General features: G+C 44.2%; 1 protein-coding gene across 2 annotated transcripts; it reads left to right on the top strand.

The window, feature by feature from the left end:
• Positions 1-59: 59 nt before the first annotated feature.
• On the top strand, positions 60-27,887 carry LOC122414512 (ras-related protein Rap-1A). Of its 2 annotated transcripts, none has more exons than XM_043425844.1 (4): positions 60-606; positions 22,824-22,938; positions 25,905-26,340; positions 26,410-27,887. In XM_043425844.1, the coding sequence occupies exons 2-4, from the start codon at positions 22,844-22,846 to the stop codon at positions 26,713-26,715; spliced, it is 837 nt and encodes a 278-aa protein (XP_043281779.1). In that variant the 5' UTR covers positions 60-606; positions 22,824-22,843; the 3' UTR covers positions 26,716-27,887. The 2 variants fall into 2 exon arrangements, with proteins under 2 accessions (XP_043281779.1, XP_043281778.1); XM_043425843.1 differs by having other exon boundaries at positions 63-606; positions 25,902-26,340.
• The last annotated feature ends 37 nt before the right edge of the window (positions 27,888-27,924 follow it).

The raw sequence follows: 27,924 nt of genomic DNA, 5'->3' as shown, positions 1-27,924 counted from the left end.
GCCTCCTTCGGTGGATATATTCGCACCGAGGATATAAGTCAGTTATGCAGGTTCACACATCAAATAGGATTGTGGCTGTGGTTGAACTGCCTAACGGCGGCGTACACTGCGCCAGGCATCCTTATATATTTATACACGGGAATAAAGAACGTGTAAGACCGGAATACACGTACGTTGAGTACAATGTAGTACGGGGTGGCGGCGAAGGTGGAAGATCGGGAAAGCGCAGCCGCGAAAACGACTCGTAAGGTTGGAGGGTTAGCACCCGGCACGGCACCGGAGTACCGGACAGAGCTAGCTCGTCCGTTATCAAGGCACGACTCAAAAGTTTACGCGGCGCTTCCACTCCTGTCGAATCCACCTGAGTTTTCAGTCACAAAGATTCTTTCAATTCTTTAAAGAAATCGAAACTTCAGCGAATCGAAGTTCGTTGATTTTTGTCGAAAAATTTGATTAGAATTTTCTCGTAATATTTCGTCATCCAACGATTTGAACTTGAAATATTGAAACCGGCTTTCAAAGGCAATCGAAACAGCATTTCGAGGTCCGACAACAGCGGGAGATTCACCGATTTTCATCCACGCTGCATCTTCGCTTTGGTCGACGGTGAGTACTCCAGAAATTAATGAAACTTCGATTTGTTAATGGGGGGAAAATCAGCCGATTGGGGGACTCTGAAAAGTGGGCTTTTTCTGTTATTTCATAATTCATTGCGAACGATGCTTTTTCGTGCTACTCTCCATGGCACGTTTACTTGACTTATTTAATGCGGAAACAAATTTCTATGATGGAGCGAAAGCTTAAAATGCTTTCGTGTTTACAACGAGGCTCGTGGCAATTTACTGACGGTAACACGAGCAAAGAGGGGGAGAGAAAGTTCGACGTTGTTTACGAACGCGAATGAAGGCGATTAAGCTCTCAAGTCTTTCGAAGCAGAATAAAGCGCTCCGTTTCATTTGTTCCTCAACGATAATTCAGCGTATTATTCAAACATTTTTCTACCGTGTAGACAAGGTAGGAAAGATCCTCGAGGCAAGGAGAATGAAATTTGTTGGAATTCAATTTACTTGGGTTCTGCATATTTCTTCGCTTCATTAGTCTCTTCCTTTTCATCGCCGTCTCGCATCACTACAAATATCTGCCTCTACGCTGAATACGTTTTTGATCAAATTGAACATTTCCCATCCGATAATTTGAGAGCTTCAAAGGCTACGAATTCTTTGGGAAAAAAAGACGACACTCGAGTTCGGAAACGCTCAAGTGGGGCTTGATAATCACCGTGTCGGAAGGCTTCGTTGAGCTCTTTTGGGTACGGTTTGGGAGCGTGGCAGGCTAATTGATATCGCCCCGAGGCTTAATTACAAATTGCGGGCTGGTATATAATGCGAAAGACTTTAACGAGAGCTTCGGTTAAGATGCTGGGGGTGTTGGGAGCCACGTCGCGGTGCGCCGGTATACGAAGCCACGGTAATTGGTGTATGGGAAGAATTTTATCGGGGAATTTCAAGTTAATGCATAATGAGAAGAAGAAAAAAAGACGATTGAGGAGCGACGGAGCGCTGGGGGGAAAATGGGGTGCGGAAATGGCAGTAGGCTGCTGGACGCGAACTTGTGAAAAATTAGTACAAAAAGTTGGCGTTAAAATCTTAGAGATGGCGCGCCAAAAAGCGCGGGAATATATGGGAACGCGGAAAGATCGAGTCTCCCGGATGTTTTACCTCGAGAATATTCTTGCCTTGAAGCTTTTGCCGTAGACATTTTTCGAGTAAATCGAGTTGGAAGCAGCGGGCGTTGTTTGCATATTATCGAAAAAGGTCGCGGATAAGCGACGAGCGTAAAGTCAGACACAGCAGGTGAAACGAAATGACGAAAAGATTGTCCGCGAGGAGAGAGCGCGCGAGTGGGAGAAAACGTGACATTATCCGAGCTCGAGCAGGCGAGCACACGGCAACGAAATACGCGTTTCGTATAACAAAGTGTCGAGACAAAAATGGCTCGGTCTCGTATCGCAGAAACGTCGCAGGGAGAACGCGAGAGCCTCCTGCTCAAACTCTATTTCGAAAGTTTCAAAGAATTTCCGTTTACACACGAGAGCGTACGTGGGGAAAGTTCGCTCGAGGATTTCCGGATGTATGCATCAAATGTTTTTCAAACTCCGAGACACGCTCTCGTCGCTGAGAGTCTTGTCGACGGAATTTTTCCTCGAGGGTTGTAACATTGATATTCTTGTTCCTTCCGAGTTTCAACATCACGTTGGACGTAAGCATATTTGTTTGGGTGATTCCAATCCTGCCGATAATTGAGTTCGACTTTAAATTTTCAACGAATAAAACGACGAAAAATCGCTCCTGATTCGAGGAAACAAATGCACAAAGAAAAATAACAGAAGAGACTTCCTTTAAGGGACTTCGTTTAAGAAAGTTGAGGCCGTACAGTCATTTTTTTTACCCAAAAGTTATGACTTGTACCTTTCAAAAGTTAGGCCAGTTTACAGTTCGGCAATGTTGCATACACTTTAAAGAAGAGTTGGGAAAAAAAAGACGGAATATTGGCGAAAACAAGGACGGTGACGCTCCCAGCCTGAAAAAAATGCATGGGAAAGAGATTATTATTAATATAATCTCAGCAAATCTTCTAATAAATCTGAAAAAAATTGACATTATTCAGCAAGCCTTGTTCATGTTGCCCAAAAGATTTCATATTTTTAGCATCATTTTTAACAGAGATATCACCGAATGTGTCTTGACTTCCATAAGGTTACATGTTATTTGGCCCAAATTGTTATTGATTTTTCTCAGCAACGACGCTCCTAAACTGTCTGAAAATTTAACTGATTTTTTTTCTTTTACACTTCACTTTATAAGATGCAATCGGTTTAAAAGCGATGATATCATTTTCATTCTAATGCTTCAACTTCCTTGAGGATGTGCAGGCAGGTGCGCGGGCTGTTTTTTAAACCATGTTAAATACATTAAAAATTTCAAAATGATAAGGATTTAATAAAATTTAGTGAACATATTCTTTAGGGCCAAATTTGACAATACAAATTTTTAAAGATTTTTCTTCTGTACAGTTATCGAGCAATTGATCACTAAAGTTCAAGTGTATAAGCATAGCGTTTCCATACATATAGGTATACATTCCGGGCATAAGAAATCTGCTTTAATGCGTAATTACTCGATAACTATAAGCAGAAGAAAATTTTTTAAAAAATTGTGTCTTTGCACTTGATGTTGAAGAACATTAACACCAAATTTGATCAATTTCTTATCATTTTGACGAGTGTAGCGACCCTCCTTAAGAGGATGGATCACTCGGTATATCGCAACCATGAGTGCGAGAGAGCAAATTTCGAAATTGAGATTCTTTGACACAGTTAAACCGATTAAAAAAAGGCTCTGTCAGTCGATTTTTGCCATCGATCTGCATAGGCTGACAGAGCCTTTTTTTAATCAATCAAACTGTGTAAAAGAAGTGGCACGCTAATTTTTTTACATTTCCAGATGTCTTACAATCCAAGATTTCTTTACAAAAAAGCATAGAAATTACCCTGTCGCTTATGGCCACAATGCCTTACTGCCCCCTTTAACCATCTTCAATTCAAAATTATTTCATATATTTCTGAATTAGATATCAAAGGTTAAAATGATTATTTATATGAATTAAATCGCGCGAGATCTAATGGTACCTTAAAAAAGGGAGGTCAACGACCATCTGAATTATAAATATTGAGTCAAAGACGACAAATCGTTACAGAATCTTGAAATTTTGCAAGCTCACACACGTTACTTGTCATGCAACTTATATAATATTGTCAATGGAACTGACAGCTGTACTTTTTAGGCTTGTGATCTCTGATCTAATCTCTCAACTGACTACGTTCAACCTTCTACCCACCATAGTTAAAAGTACCTTTTACTCAAAAGACTCAAGAGTCTTTTTCTCTTCAAGCATAGTAAAAAATGTTTTCAGTCACTTCAAATGTTTATATTGTAAAGTATGCTCGGGCAACCCCGAAAGAAAACTATATGCATGGTAAAATGTCACACGTATTCGGTCGGAATTCGTGTATTTATCATAGAAATTATGTTGACAGTGAAAATTTGTGATTTACAATACATTTGCACTCGTCAGTAAGTGGTGGTCTGACACGATGAATGACACTCGGAAACAAAACGAAATATAGTTCTCACGTGCATCACTTTTTGCTATGCACATAAACCTGTTCAGAACTGAAGGGATGAAAAATGGGAAAGTTCAAAAAATACAATGCTCTTTGTAATCGGTGGCTGCATACTTTGAAAATTCTTGAAAAAAAATATATTTCACACCATACAAAACGAATTCGTTTTTTCCCTCTTGTCTTTTCGCAATGTGCTATCGATTCATGCGAAAGACTCTCGGGATGAAATGAATTCTGCGATGAACTCGACTTAAATATTCACGATTGAAAAATCAAGGGTTTTTAATGATATTCTGCCATGTCTGTATAAATGACCGAGATAATTCCTTTATAAAAATATGGAAAGACTGTCAATTTACTAATACGACGCGCACGTACATCCCTAAACACGGAATCGAGGAATAATCGATTTTTCCAAATGGAAATTCAAATATACACTCGGATCTCGGTGACGCAATTGTCTGCGCCCCTATCGAGCCTCCTCGCTTCTGCTTATGCGTTTTCATTGCCTAGGTCATTTCTATGCAAGACCAATCGCGTTTTTCGACGATCCAAGTCGTCGTCTGCTCGCTCGAATATAATAGGGGGCTCGGAGGTACGTGCAAACTCCGTTGAATCGAACTTGTTCTCGCAGTGGTGAGGTGAGACCTGACACATCTGCGGGCGAATGCAGCTCGCCTCGTGCCCCCTTGTACGCGTTGCTCAACATCGATGCAATTTATGCTGAAACTTTTGATCTCTTTTAACCGCAGCTGCTGCGTATCTGCGTTGCCGATGTTTCTGCACTGCTGCAGGCCATGCCATTTCCATTTTTCCTTAAGGAGGGTGGACCGCGACGATACAATGTTGCCATGCTAAACCGTGTTAAGAAGATTATGAATTTCAAAATGATAAGAATTTCATCAAATTTGGCAAATGTGTTCTTTCAAAATATATAAGACGATATGCATTTTTTTACATTTTTTTACCACACAGCTCTCGAATAATTGAACTCTCAAGTTCACGCGTATAAGCATAGAGTCAACATATATACGGTTATACATCTCGTGCATAAGAAGTTCGATTTAACGCTCGATTATTCGATAACCATGTGGTGAAAAAAATTTGAAAAAAATTGTATTTGTATACTTGATGCCAAAGAATGTTATCACCAAATTTTATCAGATTCTGATTATTTTGATTTCGTGATCCACCCTCCTTAGTGTTCCGCAACAACGAGCGCAAGCATTTTTCTACTGCTTGCGACCTAATCCGAACAAAACTTAATGAGAATTTGCCAATGATTAGAGAATCCTTGAGTTCGAAATCTTTCCTCGAGGTCGCGATCATTGAGGAGTGAACCGAACTCGGGGACGATTTCTATCGCCGATGAGTGATGACTTTTTTCCACGTCGCTCAGGCTCTTTAACGAGTAATTGAATGTGCGAGAACGTGAGGAAAGAGATCTCGGAGATTCTGGCTCGTTTAATGACGCAGTTTTTTTTCTCCGAACGTCAGGGGCCGAGGAGAGTGGTCAGTTTTTATATTCTCGTGCAGAGCCGGGCGTCGGGTGGTTCCAGAGTCAAAAGGTCAAACGACGGCTCTCGTAATCGAGGATCCTCGTTGACACTTCCTTTTCGATTTTCTCTCCCCCGCGGCCCCCGCCCCCTTTTTTATCTCCGTGCAGCAAAGGTGGATCGGAGAGTCAGGAAAAAACGTGTCACTGAGTAAAGAAGGCGAGGCAGCGCTGAAACGAATCCCCAGACAACGGAGGAGAAAACCTCGACTCTGTGAGAGACGCTCGTCGACGCGCAGGGCCAAGAGCGAACAGCCTTTTTCCACGGTGCGCGAACGACCTGCGTCATTATCGGCTCCCTCTGGGACTTGCTTACGCCGCTCGCGACACAAAGGGCCCTCCCGACGTTTTTTTCTTGCCGGTTTTTTCGCGACTTGGAAAGTGTTTCGACAGCGCGATGCCGCAGTGCTGGAAGATTCGGGGGAGGCGGAAGAACGTTCGGGGCCCGTGGACGCGATTCCGGAAGCGAATCGCGGCGGGGAGGGACGCGGAACAAAACCGGAGAGCCTCGTTCCCTTTCGTACTTTTGTGCCACCCTCGAACTTCTCCATTCACTCCGCCATCGTCCGCTTCAGTGGCTGATGATGTTCGATTTAGTGTCGCCGGTTATTTATTTAGCGCTACGAAAATATGGACGATTTGTCAAGCAGCCGGAAAAACTGTTTTCACCCCTTGGGTCATTTCGTGGAACGAAACAAGTCCCGGCTCGTCCAACAGCCGACTCACAGTCGCACCTGAACCTCGAGCCCTCGCTATTTGTCACGCTTCCCGCTCGCCCGCCTTCCCTCAGCGCACGTCACGATTTCTCACACTGAATTTCCCTCCCTTTTTATTCCCTTCTTTCCTCCTCGGCCACTTTATCACCTTTTTTACGCTCATTTTCTTTCTGAATTTTCTTTTTCCCCGTAATCTCTAAACTCACAATTAAGTCGGGAGGGGGGGAAAAAAAACTTGCGGAAAGAAAAATCACTGCCGAGCCGAGGCTTTCGTACTCGAAATAAGTCGCGCGGCGCGAGCTTTGCGAAGGACTCCATAAAAGAAACGAGTAATAATGGAGAATATCGCGCGTATGACTATGAAAACTTTTATTCCCATCGTTAAATTATTTTCAATATCCATCACGAAGCCGCTTCGCCTCTTCGTCCCTCTTTTTATTGCTCGGCCTCGCCGCAATCAAACGAGCACGAACTTCCTACGTCATTTCCTTCAAACTGCAACGATCCTCTCCAGTAATTGCGGAGGCGTTCGATCAGAAAATAGAAAAAATGAGTGTCCGAAAGGATAAGCAACGCCCAGGGTTCACCCCGATCGCATTTTATTCTCGAGGAAACATGAAAGTGCGTGAAATCGACGCAGGGACGCGCCCGAGCACGAAACGTTTCACATTTTCTCGTAAACGTGGATGCCTCTCTGTGCGCCTTTATCACGCTGATGTCTGACGAGCGGGGGGCGAATGATAAAACGATATCACCGCTAAAAGACTGAGCCTCCGATAACGGCTCGTGGGGCTTAAGGCGCCCCCCCTTCCTATTTTCTCTGATAACTGCACGCGCTCGTGTGTCACGATAAAAGGAAAATACCTTTTTCACCCGTAAATCTGGCAGACACTTTTTTAGCCGAATATAAAAAGTGCGGAGGCCTTGGAAAAACCGGATTTTTTAAGTACTTCTGACAAAAGTCCAGTTTTTTGGGCAAATTTTTTGCAGGAAAATTGCTTTCCCAAGAAACGATTTCAAATACGCTTTCGATCTTCCCCCGTCCAGAGGTCGCGCCCCGCGCCCTCAAAAATCCCTCGCATTTCAAGGTCTCAAGAAAACACGCGAGAAAACTTTCGGTTTTGTGTGCGACGGTTTTCAATGCGGGATTAGAGGCCGCGTGAGAACGTTCCTTTGCGCGTCCCTCCGCGTTTGTAGTGGCTCCGCACAAGCGCTGGATTTCCAGCGGCGCAAGAATAGCAGGCTACAAGTCGTAAGAATGTGAATATAAATCGATTCACTAAAATCGCATTGAATCTCTGGAAATATGTCTCAAAGAAGGAAACCTTTTCCAAGGACTTTGTGCAGCTCCGGGGGATCGGAGATTGCTGGATTCTTCAACAGAAATAATGCCAATTCGTCAATTAGCTGGGAGAACCCTATGAAAAGAGCTTTGGAAATGGGAGCCCCGAAAAATGATTTTTCTTCATTCAGCTTTTGTACGTTGATCGAAAATGGCTGCTGATTAGTTTGGAATTGCGAGTCAGTTAATCGAGAGGGTTTGGCCTCACCGGCTATCGGAGCAATGCACACACTCGTGCGATAAATAATTCGCACTATCTGCTTGGTGACTATCGAATTGCCAGGGGCGCGGATCGAGAGCGGGGCTAAAGCATCGAGGAGAAAATCGAACGCGCACGACGAATATACTCGCGTACGTGGGTATTTATTATGTGCATATATTTAGTGTGTCAGCGCGCGCTCGATGTGTTTCGAGTAAATGGATAATATCGCGGCGTGATTATGTGTCCGCAAGAACCCTGCGACGCTCACCGCCGCCAAAGCATCCTCGTAATTTCTCGTTTACATACGCGATATCATTACTCCGATTGAATTAAGTTGTTACGTTCGTACGAGGCAGACACGCGACTCTCGACGAAACGTAATTGATTCGAAACTGCTTCGCTTCTCGATCGCGAATTCGACGAAACTCATCAGTGCGCTTGCCCCTGCACGGGGAACATCGTTGTTCTAATAAAAAGGGAGGAATTTAAGGCGGGGATCAAATGTTAGAGCGACTGAAATTTTCGAACAGCTACAATCTCGAGTTTATAGACTTGGAATGATAATATCGAGAGAGGTTAATTCGACTAGAGCTTTGAATGTCGAAAATAAATACAGTAGAAACTTCAAGGCTCGAAGCACGTTTACATCGAAAATGGAATGTCACAATCGCCCATGGGACGACGACCGAAATATCGATTTTCCGAAAATTCGACTATCACTCTTGAGACTCATGAATTACTGCAATCAGCAATATACTGCCAATATTCACAATTTCGAATATATAATAACGAAAGACTCAATATTGCTGAGGTCGAAATACTGAAAGACGAAAAAGTCGAACAGTCGAAATGGCGAAACGTTGGAAAGGGGAATGATCAAAATAAAGAAATGCAGCGGAGCTCAAACTACACGCGTCTCACTCACTCGCTTCAGACTGGTGACCCCAATTTCAAACATCGCCATTTTCACTTTTGCCTTTTCGAGCCATCGCTATTCCGCGTATCCAAGTTTTACGGGCTCGAAAAATTCGCTTTTTGCTACTCTATATTCTGGTCTATCTATAAAACAACTTATCTTCATTTTGGATTCGAAAATATGAGCTATTGACGTTCGTATGGTCTGTTAAAATTGCGTTCGAAATGCAAACTATGGAAATATATATTTTCGAGTAAATACGAATTCAAAGAAGGAACATCGTAATCTGCTAAACAGTCGTTCATTAATAAGAATTTCGAATTACTTATTTTTCTCCAATCTGATATTGCAACTTTGAAAATTTCGAAATATCGAAAATTCTAAAATTTGGTTATTTGACACAAATATATCGAACCCGCCCCGGAATTTGGTGAGGAATTTGGAAAATTCCTCGGTTGTTCCGCCGATTAGAGAAACTCGTATTTCTGTAGGGGAGTCGAGGGAGAGATGAAAGTGACGTTTTTCTGTGCTTTAAAATTAATCTGTTGCACCAGGCCGCACCCCCGTAGGTTTGCAGCTCGAGCTATAACTCGCCACTCCCTTCGCGTTCTCGCTTATTCCGCGACGGAAACGTGGGAATAAAAAATTTCCACTGAGCTGCACCCCCGATAAGGTGCAATCGAGGCTCCGAAATATTTGTATGAAAAATTGTGAGAATTTGAAATAAAAGCAGAGCATTCGATTCGATCGACGCGATGTTCATTGTGAGTTGATAAAAATGAGAATGTGGAATTAAGACTCGGGCGCGAAGGGGCCTGGGAATCCGAGCTCTGCGCCTTAAAGCGGAAAGTTTCGTGAATGGTACGAAGTCGAATGGCGTACGTGACACGGATTTGAATCAAACGTTTGTCGATCTTTCCGTCTTTTCTCTCAATTTGATCGAATCTTTCGGCCGGCTTCCCGTTCTTTTAAGGCTTTTTTTCGTCGACGCAGAAGTAAGTGACTGCCGCTACGTGTGCGAGTGAAAAAAAGCCCTCGATCTTCATCGAGGCCCTAATAGATTCTGCCTCGATGCAATCTCATTTACATTTCCTTGGCTCTCTCCGGGGATGGCGCTCTTTCTCTTTCCCCTTCGCGCTCACGTCCGAGTCTCTTCCTTCGTTTTTTTCCTCGTCGCTGGATATCTGATGAGAAACGTCCGCGGGAAAGGAGTTCACGGATTTCCTCTTCCTCGCGGGGAGCTCCCGCACATCGTCTTAATTCATTTTTCTCTAATGCTTTTTGGCCGACCTATATTTATATTGAATCTTCGTTTTTCCGCTCCACATTCTTATTTCCCGTGGACGTTACTCTTGTGGAACCTCGCGAGCTTGTCTCACCGCCCCGAGCCCGTTTTTCTCTCGCTTTCCGGTCCCAGTTCCGCCCGCCGAGGGCGGAGGGAAACTGAGGAAAACTCGGTCGATTTTTCTCGTCTTATCGAGCCACTTGCTCCGCTACATTTTCAGGGGTTTGGGCGGTGTTTGATGAGAAAAAAACATCATAATTGTGGCAGCAGGAGCCGCGTAATTGTGCTCGTCAGGATGGAAAATGATGGAGTAGAAAAAATTGCGTCGAAGGGGAATGAAAAATGATAATGTTGAGCCAACGCATTTCCCATTTTGAGGGGCTCTTACTCCACAGCTTCGGAATAATATCTGAGTCAACCTCGAAGCTACAAGATTGCCCAGCAATTAGGAAATAAGGATGGAAATGAGATCCAGTTCTGTTTGCTCCCCGCCTCTCTACAGCCCTTGTGCACACAGTCGAGCTATGTGCGAAGCCAGAGATGAGCCCATCTGGTACATTAACGATCCGCAAAAGAAAAACCTCGAAAGCCTTGCTGCTAATGATTTTCTTTTGTGGTGCTGCGAATTCGTGGTATTTTCCATGAAAAATTAATCTCGCACAGAAGTTTTGTGGAATCGTGAGAAGGGGAGAGCGCGACGAGTGGATTTTGCGGTTCAAACTCTCTTCACGGAGTGAGAGATCGCTGAATCGCGGAGGCTCCGTGCACGGAAGCAGCCTCGCGGAGATCCGAGAATGAATATTTGGATAAACGAGTTAGAACGAGTTATTTGGTTGAACGAGTTCAAGGCTCAAACCGCTGGGAATTAATCGAAACGAGAAATTTGCCCGGCAGCTTGTTCGAGCTTCCCCCTCTGCGATCGGTGCGTCCGAAATGTGATTCCAAACCCAAATCACGTGCCCCTGAAAGCTAGAGCTAGATTGATGCTTTTTTCCTGTTAATAGTAGATTCTGGGCTTGTCATGTGGTTCGGACTCGAGTCAGGGTGGTTTATGGCGAAGCTTTCATGCAACATTGCCTCGAAAGGGATCACCACCACGGACGGGGGAAGCTAGTAGTCAACTCATGTGCAATGAGGTGCAATATACAGATCGTCTGGTCTGTTTGCAAAGCTGCAGTGTGATTAACCACCCCAAACAAACGCTGCGTACATCGGCGCACCGAAACTTGAATGAGGCAGAGCCCGAGACTGGCAGGTGGAAGGGGCCGGGAGTGGCGAAGTCGGGGGATGTGGAAATCTGGAAATGCTCTCGAAAGCCTTGCTCTCCACACTCGAGGTAATTCGCTGTACCTGCTCGAACAGCGTCTCTTCGCCGTAGGATTCTCAATTCTCAATCAACCTTAGAAAGCTTCGTAGAGAGCGTTTTTTTTACTCAGTTATTTTGCTGCGGGTTTGCTCATCTGTTTTGTTCAGGAAAATTGAAAATCGAGCAGAGTTCCGGGGGTAAATGGACGAGGAATTTCCGCCTCCTATTTTCGTCGCACGATCAATTATTTTTAGGAAACCTTCCCCTTCTGTGTCGCCATGCTCCGCGGACGTATAAGCTGCACTTTTGAAGAGAGAGAGAGAGAGAGAGAGAAGCCAACCTCGTTATAATTAGATCCTAGTGAAATATAATAGCGTCGCCTGGGGACACTGATTGACGCTAAACTAGCTCCTATTACTATCAAGACCAGCAACTATACCGAAACTTTGTTTCTCCGGGAATTTGGATTTCCTATTTACACCTCGATCATCTACATAATGCCTCGCCTCGGATTCGCTTTATTTATCTCAAACTTTCAATTAATTTCTGCCCTCGATCAATATTCATCGAATTTTCCATTTACTCGGAATTCGATTTTGTGTATTTTTTTTTTTCAATTCTCTTTTAAGCTCATACACGAGAGCGAATCATGCTCAGTTGAGGTAGATCTGCCCGAAGGATCGTATTTCATAGGTGCCTAAATTGGCTCGATTTTTACTTCCTAATCGAAGATATTTATCACTTCGAATTAACGTCAGAGTTATTAATTCGAAATTGTAAATACATTTTTTCAACTTATCTTTTGGCGAATGAAATTACAAGTCATTAATTAAGCCACCACTGACTGTACCCCAAATTTCATTCGTCGCTGGCTAAAATACTACAGTCTTTTGGATCTGTGAATACTTACAGGATCGAGAAAAAAGTGTTAATAAAAAGACAGAAGACTGAAATGGGCCAAGTGAAGAAGAAAAAAAATGCTGAAATAAGCAAATGCGAGGTTACACGAGTGCTCATTAACACTTTTGTTCAATCTTTAAGGTAACATATCTTTATAACTAGTAAGACAATCATCTCGAATTTTTTCTCAGACCTTCGTTCTATACTTCATTTTTATTGTGTACGTTTTTCATAAACTTCGACGCAAAAGCCACGCAAAAGCGTGGCTAAAATGCGGTTTTATGTCATACGGGTTATAAAATAGTGCACGAACTGCCTTGAAAGGAAAATTGGAAGGCATTTTCGTGTTTCAATTTTTCAATAAATTGTTTCTATTCCATTGAATTCGTGCTATTCTTTCGTGTTTCAATCATGCGAAATAAATTCGTTTTGAAAAATATTCTGCATCAAATGCCACGGGAGTGGGAATAAAATTCTTGTAAAAAGATCGTCGATCTTCCCACATGCTTTTTCATTGCACGCACTCGAAGAACGAAGAGCTAGAAAATTGACACAAGTGTTCGAACTTTCTCGCCAGGTCTCGCACAATATTTTCAGCATTTGTTTCGTCGTTGAAGTTGGAAAAAAAAGATCGTAAATTTACGAGGTTTACAGCGAGTTTTTATCGCCCAAGGTACTCGAAGCTCCCGAACTTTGTTGCTTATTAGCTCCGACGAAGTAGCTTCTCTGAATGGAAATCCGAAAATTCGGTGGGACGATAAGTGGCCCCGAGTGTTGGATATTGGTCGAAAATGACCGTGAGGAGAGCTCGAAGGTCGAATGGCTGCTGGTGGGAAACGCTCGCAGAAGTGTCAGGAGTAGTTGCGGTTTACCTCTGACCTGTCGACCTGGATTACCAACGGGATTTCAGCAAAACCTTCTGACCGCCAAATCTACGTGCTCGCTATTGTCCGAGCCTGTTCTCGGCTCCGAACCCCGCGCTGAGGCGAACTTCTTCCAACTGCATTTATGAATTTGGCTCCTCCGTGACCGGAGATTTTCGTTGGAAACTCACTGCGGTGAAAAAGTTTATGAAAAAGGTGCAAACTCGGCGTCCCGAGATTCCATTTTTCTACCCTCAAATCTCGTTCGTTTCTATTTTATCAAGTGGCTCAATAGAGTTAAAGTTTCACATTGAACTCGACGCTGAAACAAAAACGCTAGGAAATTCATTATTAAAAATATCGAAACTACGAAAAAACATTGGGGCAGAACGTCGAAAATAAGTTCCCGGCGAGCCCGAAAAACGAGAGCCCAGCAGCTTCGTGATTTATTCGATGCTTCGGCGCTGTTGCGAGTTGAAAATTGTGCAAGATTTATCATTAATAAATCCTTCATGAGTAGGAAAATACACGAATGTTCGTATAATAGTCACAGAACACGAGTGATGGGGGGGCCGTTCGCGGTCGACATGAATCATTGAAAACTCGGCTGTTTTGACAGTCGAATATTTCACGTGGTTTGTTAACCGTCGATAAATAATGGAGCAGCTGCGTTTCGATTCGCAACTATAAAAGTTCGATTCCCGGTAGGGAAACGTTAGAAATGAAGCGCGGTGATAAGACTCGTTCGTTGAGTTCGTTCGCGACTTAAGAAATGAAGAACATTTCGAGTTCCTTGTCGTTCGCCGTTTTCGGGCTGTTCGTACTTTCTGCGATGACCGCGGACGCCCTCAACGTGGTTAGCTCCTCCGATCCAGACCCTTACGATATTTCCCTCGATGAAGATTACGAGCCTTCCGAAGACGAGATCAGACCTAAGCCGGAAATAGAAAACGTAATGGTCTCGCTCCAAGGCGTCAAAAGATCTTCTCACTCGAGCGAGAAAAATTCTCGAGATTTGCCACTCGGAAGTTTATCGGCGAAGATGCAGGAGTTGCGAGCTGGTGCCTGGCAAGATCTTCCGCTGCTGTTCACACCTCCGACGAGACCTCCGCGAAGGAAGGTGGCCCCGAAGCCTCTCCATTAAAACGGATCAATGCGTGCATCATAAAACCCCCGGTAAATTCGAGTTGGAAAAGTTTTCTCCAAGGCGCCTTGACCGGCGGGGAAGAAAAAGGAGGGGAAATGCGATCGAAGAGTGGAGTCTCCTCGATATTTTTCCACCGAGTCCAACAAAATCTGTCGAAACATGGCTTATCGATGGTCAGAATGTGCGTAGAGATCGATTACGTTCCGTCGATTTGGAGGCTCAAATAAATCAAAGTAATCAATGAAACGTGTTTCGTTATTTTCCTGCACGATTCGCAGCAGTCTCGAGATGCTTGAAATTCCTGATCGACCCACGAGCTTTCAGCGGGCTTGTTGTTCTTGGGAAGTTCAGTGATCGCGTAGGGAGTTGGAAGCGCGCGCAGGGGAGTGAGAGGCGAGCCAGGAAATATTGTTTGGCGGTACGTGATGGTAATTTATAATTTCGCTAACGAGGCTAATCCGAGTGGGCAGAATGCAGGATCTGGAATGAAAATTCATCGTTTGCTTGGCACGTGTGCAGGGGGATGAAAATGCTCGACAGTTTGCGAAGGTAAATGAAGTTTCTTCTCCTCGGATAATTATCAAATGCGCCATCGCGTGTATAGCTTTCGTGAGTGAAAGGAAGTGGAAGAAAAACATTCTCGAACTTTCTCACTCGCAATAATTATGACGACGATTGTTACGATTGATAATGAACGTTCGCGCTCGTCACTGCTCGCCGAGCCTCGCGCTTCGGTTATCAAAACTTATTCGTACTCCTCGAAAGCGTAAAGATCAGGCTCCGAAAAAATGCTCCGTTCGAAAAAGCATGACGGCAAACGCTGCCGCAGCCTGCTCCAGGCGTGTCAGTTCGTCCGAGCTTTATTGCCGGATTAATATTCTTTGGCCAGCACCGCGCAGCTTGGCAAGCGCCCTCGGGGCTTGACCCTAAAGCTTTACCTCTTTAATTAATGAGAATAACGAAGTACGCAGACGGAGAGGAAGACAGCGATGGGGGTGGAGAGATCGCAGCGGAGACAAAGTACAAAATTCATCAAAGAAGCAGCGAAACATCGTTGCGAGGAGAACAATCGCTTTTGTTGATTCCTCGCGGTATTCTCTGACGACGCATCGCCGCAGTTGCTTTCGCATCGCGGACAAAAGGGAACACGAGTTTCCCCTTTGGCGGTCGTTCTCTAGGAATCGTGACTTTTGATCGATCGGAATGATCGCTGCATTCGGAAATGAGAGCTCGGAAAGAAAATTGGCAGAGGCTCGAGCGGATTCGACGCTCCGGAAGATCGAGTTCCGGTTCCCCGTGTCGCTGACCGCGGATAAAAATAGAAGGGAAACTCTGTAAGAAAGCACTTTCGAAATTGGGTCAACACCGTTGACAGGAAGCACAAAATCTTGTACAAAAATGTGTGTAGTTAATAAAAAAGGTCTGGTCGCACCGCGCGCGCGCGCGAGTGTGTGTGTTAAAAAATTATGGACGTTCGGTGGTCGACCCAGTTTGCTGTGCCAAAGTGATTCGATAGGAGCGGTGGGTTGGAGCAGAGCTTTTGAGAAATGAGGTCGAAGCCGGAGTTAATGTAACGTCATTGACCGTCGTGTGGGAGTTCGGCGAATTGGAGTTTCGTTAAATCAGATGAAAAACGCTCGAGGGGACGGCGGCATTCCGAGCTTAAGTTTTGGCTCATGAATATATCGTTGGAAGGTTGTAGCAGCGCTCAATGCGTTTCGAGGGGTCAAATACTCTTGGATTTTCTTAAGATAATCGAACGGAAGAGGATTCCGCGAGATTGCGAGACGACGAAGTGCGTCCATTCGCCGGGTTTTAGGGTCGAAAATGCGGAGAAGAAAAGATTTACAACCTCCGGGGAGAGCTCGTTGGCCGTAGAAATTCTGTCGCATTGTTCGCTGCACCGGATTCGTCCCCCGCCACAATAATAAAAGCTCCGGATTGATATTTCCGGCTTCCTGTTTCATTATTTTTTTACTTACCATTTTGTATCTCTTTCTCTTTCTCTCTTTACGCGTGCTTCGAGATGAAAGGAAAAAATGCCTCGAACGACGAGCCTCGAAGAAAATTAAATGTCGGCGGCACGCGCGCGGTTCCTTACCGAGATAGTAATTAGAGAACCTTTGCAACGATATCAAAGGCCCGGAGACAAAGGTCAGCTCGCTCACGCTAGCAGAAATTCCCGTCGATCCCCTCGCACTTTCATTATTTTCTTCCACTGCATCGATTTCCGTTTGCTTTTATTATTTGAATAAAAAACTCGATAAATTGCTCACTTTCAGTGTGCACGCTTTGCGATCGTCTGTAATTTTCTTATAAATTGGCACGCTACGAAAACTCCGGGCTCGTGATAAAGTCACCGACGCTCCGGAGCCGGCAAACTTGGACCGAGTTTCCGGTCGTTGTTCTACTTCGCGTTATGGCGCACACCCCGGGCATCCCGAGATCGTTCGCTTGCTCCTTTCCTCAGAGAGATAAGGAAACACTGAGCGCGCGGGAGAGAGGAAAAGAAAAAGTGGCCCAGTATAAGAAGGACAGAAAAATACTGAAAACGATAAAAGTTAAAACGCAATGAAATTTTTATGTCACTTTCCTCGTGTCATCCTTTTTCTTCACTATTTTTCTTATCAAGTGCTAATCATCCTTCCTCATAAATTCTCGTAACATTATACGCTTCGTTGGATCATTGCTTTTTCCACGTTTAATAATATTAATGACAAATGGACGAGGATAAAGTCGATCCTTTTTTCGACTCAGCGACGAATTAATTTCCCATTTCACGAGGCTTTTTCTTCTCGGCCCCGCTCCGATGGATTTTGACTCGTGCATTATTCGAGTTTGGCATCGCCTTGCGAAATGTATGTCAGCAATGAATCGTCGGATGAGCCAACAAACTCGAATAATGTGGAAAAAGGTCGGGGTGCGAGCCAGCGATATATTAGACCGATGCGAATGTACTTTTTGTCGTCGTTCCTCGTCTTTTTGTGGGGTTGCTGCTCCTGGGCCAAGATTCATTGAACTGAATTTCGTTTCGAGCTCGGTCAACGGGTCACCCATTCACTTGGAAGGGACGTTTTCACTCGTCCGGGTTCGCTGGAACTTGTGGCATTCGTCCCTCCCCCTTGCTCGATCCTGAAAATTTTCACGATTTTCTCCCAGTCTCTCCGAAAAACATCGTAACTCTGAGTTTTTAAAACCACTTTACAATGCTGCAGCGACGAGGAGCTTTTTTGCCACTACAAAAGAACACTTTTGCCTCTTTGACAAGCCCCTCCGAGACTTTTATTCCCTTGTCGCACCGAGAACGTATACAGGTGCAGACGCTCTGTTGACGAAATACTATACTGGCACGACGACACTTTAGATTTTCCGAGGCACACCCCGCCGAACCCCGAAGGCTTGAAAGGTGTACACCGCGCCTGGGGTAAATCGATCAGTGACTAAAAGACGCTCGCGGCTCGGGGATTAAGTCAACGAAAAGTTGCTCCGGCGACGACGTCTCGCTTCCAGAGAAATCAAACCTTCGTACACACCTCCGCAGACGTACATTTTTTCCTTTGTGCGGCTTAAGAACGTGATCAACTGAGCTTAATCCCATCGACGCGCTTCGAGGGCAGGTCAACCCTCGCGACGTCGTTTTGAAAAGTATTTCTCGAAGCGCAAACATTCGCTGGGAGATCTCGACGAAATTGTTTCTCCGAAAAAACATTTCTCAGAGGAATTTTGAAAAAGTGTTTTCAAAATTTTGTTTCTAGGGATTTCGTCTTTCCTTCTCAGGCTTCGAAAGTTTTGCCTCGAGTCAATATTTCGGTAGAACTCGAAGCCAAGTTTTTCGTCGACGATCCTTTTTTAGCCTGGTAACGAGCACTCCGCGTCAATTACCCCACCTGTTGCTCTCGCTCGATCGCCCTAAATACTTGCCGCTGGTCAATCTCACGTTTAATCGAGAAACAGAGTTGATGGAGTGTGAAATATATTTTCAAGGATGAGCGCGCGACAGGCGCACGGAAAATATTTACAATCGCGGCCGCGATGGCGCGCCGCCATATTCCGAGGCAAATATTGACCTTCTATTCATCCCGGAATGATCGATGTCAAATTTTATCGCACATTCGATATCACCCTTTTGTTCGAATAATTTTGTAGCCTGCTGCGTCGAAATAACCGCTGGAAAGGGGACCTCGAGATAAAGTCGGAACAGAGATTCCCAATTACCTCGTATCTTTTGACGTTTCTTCTTGCAGAATGAGGATTTTAGGTATTCGTATCTCGTCCCCGTTACTGTGTTTCTTTTTCTCATAGCGGAAGTTTTTTTCCTCGAGCTTTTCCTGTCGCGAGGGGCCTGTCGAGGAAAGAAGGAGAATAAATGGTAGCGCGAGTAAGAAAGGGAGGGGCCGAGACGAAAAAGGGCGGAAGAAAAAAGTCACGAACACATGGCATCGCGGAGTAATGACGATCGTGGGAAAAAGTTTCGGTTAATTCAGGTACGAAGAGTTGGGCGGAGCCGAAGAGAGTCGAGTTTTCCGGTTCCTGATTCCGAGATAAACGTAGCACGATTTTTCGCCGCGAGGATCGACCGGGTCGAAAGGAATGAAGAAGAAGCGACGCGCGAGGCGGGTTTGTGAGAAAGGCGCACAGAATCACGAGAGGAATCAATAAAAAATGGACATTCCGCGAGCGAGATTGACTGATGGGGGATCCCACGCTCGACGCAACCTGCCCCACTGACATGAGAATGTCATTCAACTTTCAGGGGTTAAAATAAAAATGAAAAAATAGAGGCAGAAATGAGGCGCGCTCCCGGGAGGCCAAACTGCCGTGATTTTCCGTGTACGACATAGAAAAAAAGGGGAAATCGCCGGTGACGAGAAATGCGACGAGTGCGTCGTGGGAGGGTAGCAATTAAAATGCAAATTGAGGATTCTTCTAAAGGGCCTGCGCGGGAGCGTCCCAAAGCATCGGAAGTGAAGCACGGAAAAACGAGAAAATTCTCCGGCCAAAGTGCGAATCGTTCTTCGCAGAGACTTTGACTTCTCGGGTTCAACGCCGCGCGCCAACAATTTCCAGGGAGCGACCGCGACCAAATTTACTCCTGTTTTTCTTCTCCAAAGCTCCCTCCGCTCCGTGTCCGAGACTTTATCGACACACGTTGCTTCTCTCGGACCATTTATCCTCCATTTTATGGTTCCCTCCAGTGTCGTCACTTTTTTCCACCGTATAAAACGATCTTTTGGCTTTTTGCTCCGCGTGATATTGCACCCGAAATACTCTGCGTACGTCACTGTCATCGTCCCTCTTTATTTTTATCGCTACTCCGCCGGGGACTTTTTATTGTTTTTATTCCATCTACACACTCGCAGAGTTTATACACGAGAGATACACGGAAAAAACGAATTCATTTTTTATAGCCAGGAATTCATCATTTTTCAAGAATCTTCAAAGTATTTAGCCACCGATTACAAAGAGCATAGTATTTTTTCAATTTTCCCATTTTTCATCCCTTCGGTTCTGAACAGCTTTATGTGCATAGCAAAAAGTGATGCACGTGAGAACAATATTTCGTTTTGTTTCCGAGTGTCATTCATCGTGTCAGACCAGCACTTACTCATGAGTTCAAACGTATTGTAAATCATAAATTTTCACTGTCTAAGATAAATACACGAATTTACACCGAATTTGAAGTGACTGAAAACATTTTTTACTATGCTTAAAGAGAAAAGACTCTTGAGTCCTTTGAATAATAGTTATGGGTGTTGCATGGTTTTTCTTACTGTGGTGGATAGGACAATTGTTATTACTGCTGTTCGAATTAATGCTGCAAAATACAGAACGTACATACTGTCCCCGAGATACTAAATTCCTGGTATTTTCCTCGGGAATTTCCGGCCTCGTTTTCTCCGTGCAGAAATGTTGATGTGGAATTTCATGGGAAAATCGTGGCTCTGCCGCGAACCAGAGGTTTGATGCTCGTCCGGATGATTAATCGGGGGGATGAATTTTGAAATGGATTTTACGTCTGGATATGCTGAACGACGTTAAAAACAAACAGATTAAAGTTCATTGATAGAAGCAAGAGATGAAAAGAAGTTTCTTCTTCGCGTTTTTCATGATTTATATTTTTCAATTTCGCGCTTTATCCCCGTTGCGATAGCACGAAATATCCAACTAAGATGTACGATCGTGTTCGGTGCACTCAAAGCTCCTCACGTACTCGATGTGTAATGGAAAAACTCCGTTTGAAAAGTGGATCGAACGACGAGGACAGGGGGAGGTGGAATTTGTTGAAATAATTGATGAGTCGAGATGAAAAAGGCGGCGGGGATCGATTAAAACGATTGTTTTCCTTCGGAAAAACAGAGTCGATCGAGCGTTGTTTGTTTTTTGTTTTTTTTTTTTTTCATGGGGGATTTGCCCGGTTGGCTTTTCCCGCACGCGGAAACTCGATGGGATAAAGTTGTTGGCATTTTTGATGGGGATGAAGCCAGCCAGCAGGCTTTGGAAGATCGATCCGAAGCTTGTGTTTCGCCCGCTCGTCACTTGCCTTTTTCACCGATGTCACTCGATCCGGCAAGCGCGCTCTTTTGTTCATAATTTTTTTCATTCATCCTTCGTCGCGTGCGGATGAAAAATATTGAGATATCGAAGGTGCTATCACAACCTCGATCCCTCCGTTCCCTCGTTTATTTTCTCCCGCGCATTTCGCCTCGCGACCGTGGAATAAACTTCGTTCCGCGAGGCGCTTCGTCCCCTTCTCTTCCTCGGCGCGGCCAACGCCAGGTGGAAATAAAGCACGAACGTCATCGAAACTCCAACAAGCCCGCTCGTTCGTTAACCGTCGCTCGTGCGATCACGTTTTTATTCGCGTCTAACTTTCCCCCGATTCTTTTAATTTCGTTCTTGGAGGCCACAATGCGATTTTGGATCGATTGGGGCGCACGGGATAATTGAATAGTCCAATCCCGCGGGCTCTCTTCGTCGCTCTTTTTGTAATCAACCGAAATATTGTTTGCGCTCGCTTTTCACTCCTTTCTTTCCCGAATATTTGCTTACTCCCGAGCCTGCTTTTTTTTTTCTCATACGAATAAAAAAGATCTCCAATCGAAATGGAATCTTTCCAGCACTTTGTCAGCCCGAATGCGGCGAGGGTCGAAATAGCGGCCTACGAACCGGCGAACACATACAAACGTGCATTTTCCGATGACGACTATACTCGTTCGCGTATACTTTTTTTCGTGATTTATCGCTCAGACCCAAGGTCCTCCAAGAGGGGAAAAAGAGGCGGAATAAAAAGCGAGAAAAACGGTTGCGGAAGGAGCCAAAGCTCGAAATACCAGCGCGCACGTTCGAGAAAACCGATCACGAATATGTCGATTTCCCACCTGTTTGATCGCACCTTCCTTTCCTGGGTTAACCTTAAGAATGTTATCCGAGAGTTTATCGGGATCGTCGCAAGTCCCCGTCGGCGAATTTTTCGTTTTTTCTCAAAATACGCGCAGAGCTTCGCGAGTGGTTCCGCTCCGATGAGTCCGCTGAATAATTCATGAACTTGGATTAATCGGGGGAGAGACGGAGGAGAAATGTGACGGAAAATCATTTTTCCTTTCCCACTTCCGACGGACTCGAAAGTCTCGAGCTCTTCCGTCGTTGCAGCGAAGCTCACAAACTTTTTGTATATCGGGGCAAAACGCACGAGGAAATTCATATTCGTTGTGGACGAGCGTTATCCGATCGTCAAAGCCCGATCCCCGCATTGTTACGCCGAGGTTTCAATCCTCAAGGCAGGAACGACCTTGGATCACCAAAAGCAGCAGAATTTCAACGTTTTTCAAACGGTCTATTCGCTCATTCGGGTTCAAACTTTTTTCGCAGCTCTTTGTTATTCCTTTTTACCACACAGGGTTCTCTCCTCGTCCAATGTCAATGGCAGGCTTAAAAAAAGCCCGAATCCCCGAGGAGGATGATCGCGTTCGTTGGAATCGTCGAGAAAATCGACGTGACGAAACCCCGCGATGAAAGCTTGACAAGAAAATTCCTGAAAAGTCTGAATTGAACTCTGTCATTGAGTTTTCTCCTCGTTTCGCAATTTGAATTTTTGACGAATGAACGAAGCACGATGCAGTTCGCACAGATGCACGAGTTTGCATAATTCATCGTGCTAATCCTCTGCGCAGGGAAGCTGCTTACTTATGGATCTGAGAAGTTTCTCGATACCTGAGAACACGAGCTGAAAAGTTGTCGGGACGAAGCGCGAGGGAAGATTGTAAGGATCGTCGAAAAGTGGAGCACTTTATGTTCGCCTTAAGGGAGAGATTTGCCTCGCGATAGGAGGAAAAAAATGAGCAGTCGAATGGGCTTTTGTTTCAATAAATAAGCCTTAAAATGTCTCCCTCTTGACTTTTTTCTTCCAGAATAAGTACTTTGATCACCGATGATGAAGAGTCGCCATCAATTCCGCAGGCGTTTCAGTCTGCAGCCCTCGTCCTTGAAGGAGGGTCAGGAGGAGAGTCCGACAAAAACGGTTCGGTGAGTCGAAATATAAGCGATAACTTGTACAAATACTCGACAAAGAAGGAAAGGGAATGCGGAGGGCCGATTTTAATAAAGCAGGAGGAGCCTGGGGGCACATTTCATGCGCTTTTTCCCTCTGACATTTATTTAAAACCCGAAAACTACGACTCGCGATATTTTTTATTCAACTCTCCGACGAAATATCGTGTTTTATTGCTTCCACTTCACTCTCAAATCGTAAATAAAAGTAGCGAAAGATGGACAAAAATTTGCAGAAATTCCAGTCCTGATGATACATTTTTCCATATCACTCGAAAATCGTTTCCAAATATATTTCTAGAGCCTCGCGTCCTCTGTGAAGATCCTTTGAAACGAAACCTCGTCAAATTCTGTAAAAGATTTGTGTCCCCTGCTCTTTTTTTTCACTCTCGGAGAGCGAGGAGCGAAAGGTCACGTGTCGCCACAGACGGAACGAAAACCTCCAAGTATAATGCGAGGCTTTTCGGAAGGATGAAAATCCATGGCGAAGGAGCCTCGTTATAATCCTCTACCTTGAGGATGAGTACGAACTTTCCTAAACTCCTGAACCCCCGCACAGAGCACCGTTGCGTGAGCTACTCTTTTCTTCCTTCTTCCCATTTTTTACCTCTTTCGTTTGCCCCTCTGGTTTCGCGCCGCGCGCCCATCAGTCTCATCCTTTCTTCGAGCATCATCGCAAATTACATCCAACTATACCCGTGAATTAAATCCCTCGTTCTTTTTGAGAGCGGTGGAGCAGGAAAAAGGAGGTTCGAGGGGAAGATCGTGCTGGGTATTTTTCATGCAGTCATCATCTTCCGTGTAATTTATATCCCAGATGTTGAGAACATTCGCTCGAAGCAGCTTTCTCCAAAAAAACTGTTTTTCATGGTCGGATATTGAATCACGAAAATCTGAGGATTCGGTGGAGCGTTGAAAAGCTCGGGCTTTTCTATCGCAGGTGCGGGGCTTTCATCAATTTTTATTCCTCATTATTCCCCATTTTCTTTCATCGAATACGAACCCCCTTAACCTTAAGGTTTTGTAATTATCGTCTCTTATTTATCCGCTACAGCGGCCCCGTCCCCGAGACCGTTGGCCTTCGGGTTGGCTCATCGCTCTTCAATTCGAAACTCGCGACTATCTGCTCCTCCCTCTAATTTACCCCGAGGCTGTAGCCTCAGCCTCTTTGCTCGCGCGAGCCACGCGGCGCTTTTCCTCAACTGAGATATCATCGCACGAGCTTTAATCTCGCGTCCGGTCTTTCGCGAGGCTTGTTTCTTTGTCAGCCACCCCGTTGTATAATAAGGCATACTTCCTCGAGCAACCCCACCTCCTTTAGACCTCTCACCCTCCTCTTGTTTTATATTTCGACTCGTGGAGACTCTTTGTGTCTTTTAAATGCAGTTCCATGGGAACTTTCAATGCCCCCTTAATATATAAATAACAAGAACAATTTTACGTGAACCAGCTCAGAAGCACGATTCTCGGTCACGCCTGTCAAGTGAAAATCCACTCAGCACTCGCCGAAACGACGACAATCCGAATTTCGAAGTTGGACAGTCCACGCCGCGCTTTTATTAGTTGATAAACGTGAAAAAAAACTAGGCGATCCGAACGCCTTGAACGTCAAATTGCAGTAGAAAACGAATCTCAAGATTATTCGAAAAAGAATTTTTTTAAATATCATAAAAAATCATTCTTCGTGAATTGCGTGCTTAAGCTTTGGTGAAAATCGATTTTGTGCAAAGTTTATTGAAAATTATCCTCCGCTGTCCTCATTCTCTATTCACGACTTTTCAAGAACGAATCTTGTTGTCGTTATGAAGGAGGAACTGTCACAGCGACATTCAGGGGCGAATGGGAACGTTTGGTAACACAATGATGGAATGGATTCGAATGTATTTTTCAACTTGTTTATGTTTCGTCGCATGTCGGCCTGTTTGCTCAACATTTCCAATAATTATTATAATTTTGTTGATCTTAGGAAAGTATTTTTCTAGTGTATGTGCGGGGCGTGTTTCTTTTAAGCTTGACGTATAATTTGAGCACGAGCGGATACGTATAACCCGAATGACGAGGGTGTAGAAGGTGCTCGAAAACAAGAAAATGGAAGCCGAGGGGTTCGAGGGTAGAAAATGTACTCAATTTACGGACGCCGGGTGCTCGTAATCCAAAGACGTAGCAGGTCTCTTCGAATCGCACTCCCGCCGAGTCGCTCTCCACGCCAAAGTTTCCATGGCTCTTATATTCCGGTATCTCTCGCACTCTCTTTCTCTCTTTCTCTTTCACTTGCCCGCTGTGGCAGCCACACAACTTCACAGAAATTTGCCCATCCACGAGAGCTTTCCCGCCCGTCTGCCCTCCTTAATTAATTAATTGAAGCAAATTCAGCGACGCGTCGTAACGGTGATTCGATCCTCCAGCGAAGCTACATCCCTTTTATTTCACCCTCGACTCACTCTCATTCACTCCTTTTCCCGCCCCCTTAAAGGCCCGCGTACTCGTCCGATCCACGCTTCTCTATCACTCTAAATTTCTCGAGAGGTTTTTACCTCTCGGTATCGTCAAAGCGGTAATTACTTTTGAATCATCATTTGCACGAGCTTTTATGCTTCTGTAGAATCTAGTGGGACTCCGGGCTACGAGATTTCCACCTTTCAGGGGCTCCAATAAATGATTTATCTTGAAGAAATAATCGCCAGACGCTCCCTAGCGAGCGACGAATTTCATTTGACGCTGAAGATTTCATTTAACCGTGCTAATACTTGCAGATGCTTCATTTTCATTCAAATGTATTTGAATTCGAGGAAAGTTCCCGCGTTATTCGGTCCCGACGAGTCCGATCTACGGCGCAAGCGCTCCGACTCCGAGCGTACCAATGCGCCAGAGGGCGCTTGCCTCAAATGACGATTCACCGTTTAACGATGATTCAACGCCGTTTTTTTTGTGTTTCTCAGCAGGAATGAGAGGCTCTCGGAATCGGAGACCGATGGAAAGCCGGCGGAGGGTCCGGTTCGCCACAAAATAGTGGTCATGGGAGCGGCTAAGGTCGGAAAATCCGCGATCATAAATCAGTTTTTGTACAACACGTTCTCGCCGAAGTACAAAAGGACCGTCGAGGAAATGCATCACGGTGATTTCAACGTGTCCGGTATACAGTTGACCCTCGATATTCTCGACACTTCCGGCTCTTACGACTTTCCCGCGATGAGGGAACTCTCAATAAGATCAGCGGACGCTTTCGTCCTCGTTTATGACGTCAACGACGTTTCTACATTCGAGGACGTCCAGGCTCTGCGTGCTCAGATTCTCAACATCAAAGGCGTAGTTCCGATCGTTGTAGTCGGCAACAAGGTCGACCTCGTCCTTGAGGACGACGAGGAGCTGGCAGGCGAGGTATTTCCTCATCGATATTCAATGAATTATGAAAAAATAACAATTTCTCAAAATTTCGAAAATCGATAGTTTCAGGTGAACACTCAGCGAACGAGGGAGCTCGTCATCACGGAATGGGACAACGGATTTGTCGAGGTGTCAGCCAAGAAGAACATCAACATAAACCAAGTGTTTAAAGAATTGCTTGTACAAGCAAAGCTCAAGTACAATTTGAGTCCGGCGTTGAGACGCAGGCGTCGACAATCTTTGCCACCGCCTCAACATCTGAGTTCTCGAAGTAGCAGCGCTCACGTACCGTCCGCAACTCAATTGCAGCATCTCCAGCAGATTCGCGAGCGACACGAGGGCAAGAGAAATTCTTGCATTCTCTCGTAAGCAGAAAAAACCATGAAAATGAGCTGTAAACGTAAAAATGAAAGGGATGAAAAGAAAAACGACCAAATTCAAGAGAGAGAGAGAGAGAGAGAGAGAGAGAGAGAGAAAAATAATAATCGAAAGATATTTTTCGAGTTGGACAAACGACTCGGAACCTTCAAAATTCCGTCGATCCCATGACCCATTTCACTAAATCTTGCAGTCGGCGATTTTTGAGGTTGACCACAATTACGATAAAAAAGCAACAATATATCGCAGGCCACGATGTTCCTCAGCATTCTCGCAAAATAAAATACAAATGGCATTCCATCGTAGATAAAGAAACTTAAATATTAATAACTGTTCATTCCAATTCAAGAAGAAATGAAAAAAAAAAAATGATGAAAAATAACTATACAACAAAATAATCGTCAATATTTTTCCTCCGCATCGAATTTCGATTGCCTCTTTACCTTCTATAGTACTGTTTCATTAAATGTAATTAAATGAGCTCTAAAAATACAGTGTGAAAATCGTAAATGGCGCCAATCTAACTTTTCCAAGTCACATTATTTTCTGTTTTATCCAAAACGAAAGAAACTTTGTTACGAATTCATTTCCAGAATTTACTTCTCTATAGCACTTTCTTTTTCCAGATTCTTTGATTTTTTCATTCTTTTACTCATTCACGAAAAAATTTTACAAAACTATTTTTTCATAAGAATTTACAGATTTTTTGTTGAAAGAGTAAAAAAAAAAAAAAAGAAAAAATTCCTCGACATTGTGCAATTGATAAAAGTTCCGGTCCTACTTCAAATGCAGTATTATGATAATTAAAAATATACGTCTCTGAGAATAAATGTAAATCTATTATATTAAAAATATATAAATGAAATACAAATATATTATATATAAATGTATGAGAAAAATATGTGGAGGAAGAGAAAAATTTGGGGTATATGTAAATAGCTAATATATTATACAATAATTAAATGAAAAAATGAAAAAAAAAAAAAAAAAATGATGTAATGAAGAAAAAATGTCTATCGTCGTTTATCTCGAGACCCATATTGGGTCCAATTTTACATGGCTGGATTTTAAGTTATATTAAGTTCTCTAACGTGGCACCAATTGTATTGTATTTTGGCTCAAGCCGTCTAAAAATTATGGAAAATAAACGAAAAATCGGTGTATATTTTTCCATTTTCATTTTTAAGACCATGATTTTTA

This window comes from Venturia canescens, chromosome 8 (genome assembly GCF_019457755.1).
Source record: "Venturia canescens isolate UGA chromosome 8, ASM1945775v1, whole genome shotgun sequence".
Lineage (NCBI taxonomy): Eukaryota > Metazoa > Arthropoda > Insecta > Hymenoptera > Ichneumonidae > Venturia > Venturia canescens.
This window is presented reverse-complemented; position numbering and strand designations above follow the sequence as displayed.

What these genes read in the sequence shown, in the direction of transcription:
- LOC122414512 (XM_043425843.1), top strand. Translation starts at nt 22,844, where the DNA reads ATGATGAAGAGTCGCCATCAATTCCGCAGGCGTTTCAGTCTGCAGCCC. An exon ending in AGTCCGACAAAAACGGTTCG is followed by an intron (nt 22,939 to 25,901) that starts GTGAGTCGAAAT and finishes TGTGTTTCTCAG; the next exon opens with CAGGAATGAGAGGCTCTCGG. An exon ending in ACGAGGAGCTGGCAGGCGAG is followed by an intron (nt 26,341 to 26,409) that starts GTATTTCCTCAT and finishes GAAAATCGATAG; the next exon opens with TTTCAGGTGAACACTCAGCG.